At 44.7% G+C, this 4,355-nt stretch overlaps 3 protein-coding genes across 3 annotated transcripts; all 3 read left to right on the top strand.

Moving 5' to 3' along the window:
* The first annotated feature begins 537 nt into the window (after positions 1–537).
* Positions 538–2,010, top strand: LOC112466452. Its single transcript, XM_025034546.1, has one exon. It carries the CDS (start codon positions 538–540, stop codon positions 2,008–2,010), a length of 1,473 nt encoding a protein of 490 aa, XP_024890314.1.
* A 135-nt stretch (positions 2,011–2,145) lies between these two features.
* LOC112466453 lies at positions 2,146–3,342 on the top strand. Its single transcript, XM_025034547.1, has 2 exons — positions 2,146–2,689; positions 3,282–3,342. Exons 1-2 carry the CDS (start codon positions 2,243–2,245, stop codon positions 3,306–3,308), a joined length of 474 nt encoding a protein of 157 aa, XP_024890315.1. The 5' UTR covers positions 2,146–2,242; the 3' UTR covers positions 3,309–3,342.
* Positions 3,343–3,406: 64 nt separating this feature from the next.
* LOC112466454 lies at positions 3,407–4,328 on the top strand (the record flags this gene model as incomplete). The annotated part of the gene is made up of 2 exons (XM_025034548.1): positions 3,407–3,933; positions 4,114–4,328. Coding segments are annotated over exons 1-2 (563 nt in total), but the record flags the coding sequence as incomplete, so codon positions are not given.
* Positions 4,329–4,355: the final 27 nt, after the last annotated feature.

The following is a 4,355-nucleotide window of genomic DNA, read 5'->3' as shown; positions in this document are numbered from 1 at the left end:
GATTATCAATGAAAGACTGGTCTGGTGGGCGTAGAAGGAAGAGAAATTTAGCCCGTCGCAGAGCGGTTTCCGCAGGGGCAGGTCATACGCCGACAACCTGGTGAGAATTGTTGCAGATATTAAGGCTGCAATGTGTGTCGGGGAGTATACTCTGGCTGCGTTCCTTGACGTCTCGGCCGCATATGACTGTGTGGATTACGGGGTAATGCTGAGGAGATTGATAGCACTTGATTGCCCCCCCCCCCCCATAGCCAGATTCATTATAGTAATTGGCTATACCGTAGAAAAGTTTGATTCATAGTTAACGCTTGCGATTCGGTGGATCGACTTGTTTATAGGGGCCTCCCGCAGGGTGCTGTCCTGAGCCCGGTATTATACTCACTATACACGCATGGTCTTTGTGTGGACTTGCCGGAGGGTGTTGAGGCGGACGAGTTTGCAGACGACATCGGTCTATACGTCCGTGGACCGAACCGAGAGCGTAATCGACTCTTGCTACAACGTGCGATTAACATCATTGCTGACCGTCTACGCAACATGGGACTCGATCTGGAGCCGAGAAAGACTGCGTTGGTGGAGTTTTCCAGGAGTGGATACATCGATAGACAGCTGAATATACGTATTGATGGATGTGACGTTCCCAATTGCGGCGGTGCAAAATTCCTGGGTATCTGGCTAGACAACAAGCTGAGCTTCGAGCGTCAAATACATGAACTAAGAGGCAAGGTAAACCGAGCAAATTCTATTATTAGATACCTTTGTGGAGTTTCTAGGGGGATGGAGGTAAATACTTCACTTATGCTCTACAAGAGTCTTGTAAAGTCAATTATTGATTATGGAAGCTTTGTGTTCTTTCCCAGAAAGGCCTCTTTGCAGCTTAAATTGGAAAGGGCTCAGTTCCTTGGTATTCGTACGGCCCTTGGATATAGGAACTCCACCCCCAACAATGTGATTGTTGCGGAGGCTAAAGTGACATACTTAAAAGACCGGGCTATGTTGTTGGGTTTTAACTTTGCCAACAAGGCTATTGCTCATAATCAAAATGGTTTGTGTGACAAGATGCGTGCTCTATATGAGGGTGAGAATTTTGTACGGTATAGACAGCCTACGTATGGGTCTTCCTTGTTGTCGGAGATATGGAAAAGAGTAAATCGAACTAAGCACCTTATTGGTCCTGTTGAGAAATTCCCGGTCTTTAGCGGCTCGTACAGCGCCCACACGTTTATACCTACCGTTGACATAGACGTCGGAGCGGGGAGAAGGCGAGAGAGTTTCTCTGACTGTTATCTTATCCAAAAAATTATTAGTAAATACCATTTGGGCCCGAACCCAGACATCTTCTTCACGGATGGCTCCTGTAGGGAGGCAGCAGTATCTACGGGAGCGAGTATTGTGATCTGCGATCAGGAGGAGGCTTTTAAGATTAGTCTGCCCGGCCTTTGCTCTTCCTATACCGCGGAGGCCTTTGCTATTAATTGTTCTGCTCTTCATTTACTTTGGACACGCAAATATGTGGGTGGTAGTGAGATAATTATCTTATCTGATTGTCAAGCTGTTCTCAAGTCTATTAATAATAATCACCTAAATATCCACAAGAATAAATACGTTACGGAGGCTAGAATACTGATTTACAAGTTGGAGAAATTCTGTGACAAGAAAATTGTACTTGTATGGATTCCCGCTCACGCGGGAATTCTGGGAAACGAGATTGCGGATGGATTGGCTAAAGAGGCGACGGAGGAGGAGGCCGATCCCACCATTGCGGTTCCGGTGGGGGATTTGCTGGCGCATGCGATAAAGGAAGCATGGGAGTCTACACAAGTATCGATCGCTCGCGACGCTTTACATAAAGGCGCTTTCTATTTTGAAAAGTTTTATGATCGAGCTTCATCTGTACCGTGGTTCCGCAAAGTCAGAGCGGAGAGATATTTCGTTACGTTCATCAATCGCTTGAGAGCAAATCACTATAACCTGGGTGCTTCCCTCAAGAGAAAGAGGAGTTCCGTTTGAGCGGCCTAACGAGACGGACGTGTTAGCGCGAATCGGCACTTAACCTATTTTGGAATATACTTAGTTGCGTAGAGGGATATAATCGGTCGATGCAATCTTGAGGTCATATTTTCGGTGTTCTTTAGGCTGGAATTTTTGGGAGGGAATAAAGAATTTTTGTGGGCTCCCCCCTCGGAGGGGGAGCGGTATACCTTTTTTTTCTTTCTTCCCGCTGTTTAAGAGACGATTGGGGATGGAGGTCTCGGATGAAGTGAGAGAGGATAATGGGTATCAGGCCACAGATTCAGATCAATTGATCAATAATCGCGTCAAGACTGGCTTGTCGGAGAAGGACTTTGACAAAATCATCAAGGAAATTAATACCGAGAGACCGAAAGAGAAAGAAGCATGGACTGTGGTGCGTCATGGGGACCGTAGTTGTGCAAAGAGGCGAAAAACGGGAGATGCAAATAATCCGGAAGACGTAAAGAAAAATAAAAAGGAAATGTGCAATAGCAGGGGTAGCGATCTTTTAGTTAATCAAGCTTCCGCGAATTTAGATGCGTTTACAGGTGCCCACGCAGTACCGGCTGATGACGCACGTGATCCAGGCATGCTCAACTCACAGGTGCCGCCTGTTATTACACGTGATATGGAGATGCGCAACACGCAGGCTACGGTGGAAAGAGAGATATACAGGGTATGCGGATCGAAATTGATTGAGAGTACAGCACCCATGGGCGAAGTAGAGAGCAATCTAAATAGATTCCCCGACGATCAGGAGGGTAAGGTATCATTGTCCCTCCGGCTTCCCCCAGAGCAAACATTAACGAGAAAAGGTAGGAATCATATTAAAATATGGATGATCCTATCTGAATTAAAGATCCGTCCAATCAATGTCGTTATGTTAAATCACTTTGCGGCTGAAGCAGAATTTGAAAAGGGATCATCGGCTAATTTTGCGCTAGAACAAATAGAGAGACTTAAGACTAAAAAGTTAACTGCTAATATAGAAAAACACCAAATTTTTTGTAAAAGTGTTATAACGGATTGGCCTTCTGCGATCCCTGATCTGTGGGCAGCTATTAGCGATAAGACAAATATAGTTAGTTTGAAACGTATGTATAGACGTAAGTGGGACGCTACAAATAGGACTGCCTCTCTTGTAGAAACAGATAATATTATTATTACTTTTAGAAATAACAAACTGAGAGACCTTAAAATATTTAATAATATGGTTGGCTTGAGAGTACTTATATCACGCAGGTTAAACAGTGTTACAACTGTTTCAGATACGGACACACAAAGAACGCATGTAAGAGCGAGACGAAATGTATTATATGTGGTGACAAGGCCCACGGTCAATGCTCTAAACCGGTGAGGTGTTGTAATTGCGATGGTCCTCATAGATCCACGTTTAGAGGATGTCCAATTTTTGATAAAAATAAAAAAATCAATGTTGTGAAAGCGCACAATAATATCTCATTTTACAGAGCACGAAAAATTGTTGAAGGCGGTGACGCTTCAGTGTTGTCCAGCCAAGATAGATACGTGAACCCGGGGGCGTGGCCCACTCTACCGGAGCCCAGAGGTGACATGATGTACTCTGCAAAAACTAAATCTAATTCCCGGAACGAGGTAGAAATTTCTAAATCAAAAAATGACTACAGGGATAAACATCCCCGTGATGAGACTCAGAGGGACAATAGGAGGATAGCTCCCTCCCGCTCTTTTTATAAACAATTTAACCTTCGAGAAGAGGAAATTAACCAGAACAGGAGAGGCTTGGCGCTGGGGGCCTGTCGCAGCGGTGCAACTGTGGAAAGTGACAGCAAGGATGCTTCCTCCGACGAGGGGAGGAAAGGCATGATGTTTTCTGCGGGGATTTCGAATGCCAGAGATATTGTCGAGGGAATCCTTTTATTGTTACAAAGTGATCCACAGGTGAAAAGCCTTTTGATTGAGGCACTCAAGCGAATGGATGTACGTGGACTAGTAGAAGGGAGTCCTCAGCGACTCAGAGAGACTGTCGAGATGGAATATGAAACACAGATAAACAACAAGGGGGAAACTTTGTTTTCCCATTTGACGGAATAATTCAGTTTATTGTTATGGAATTGCCAGGGTTTCAGAGGCCGTAAGCAGGAGTTATCTAAGAGAGTCATGGACTACGATATAGTGGTCCTTACGGAAACAAAATGTTCGGAACGCAGTCAGGTCTATTTCCCTGGATTCAGAACTCTAAATAGTGATAACCTCTTGGGTAGCGGTGGAGTCTCAATCTCAATTCGTTTACATATGGATTTTGATGTTGTCCCCATCGTGGCTCCTCCGATTGGGTATGATATAGTCTGTATTAAAACAAA

The sequence above is a fragment of the Temnothorax curvispinosus genome, unplaced genomic scaffold, assembly GCF_003070985.1.
Source record: "Temnothorax curvispinosus isolate PA1 unplaced genomic scaffold, ASM307098v1 QBEX01016202.1, whole genome shotgun sequence".
NCBI classification, from domain to species: Eukaryota; Metazoa; Arthropoda; class Insecta; order Hymenoptera; family Formicidae; genus Temnothorax; species Temnothorax curvispinosus.
Note: the sequence above shows the minus strand (reverse complement) of the source record. Positions and strands in the feature narration are given on the sequence as shown.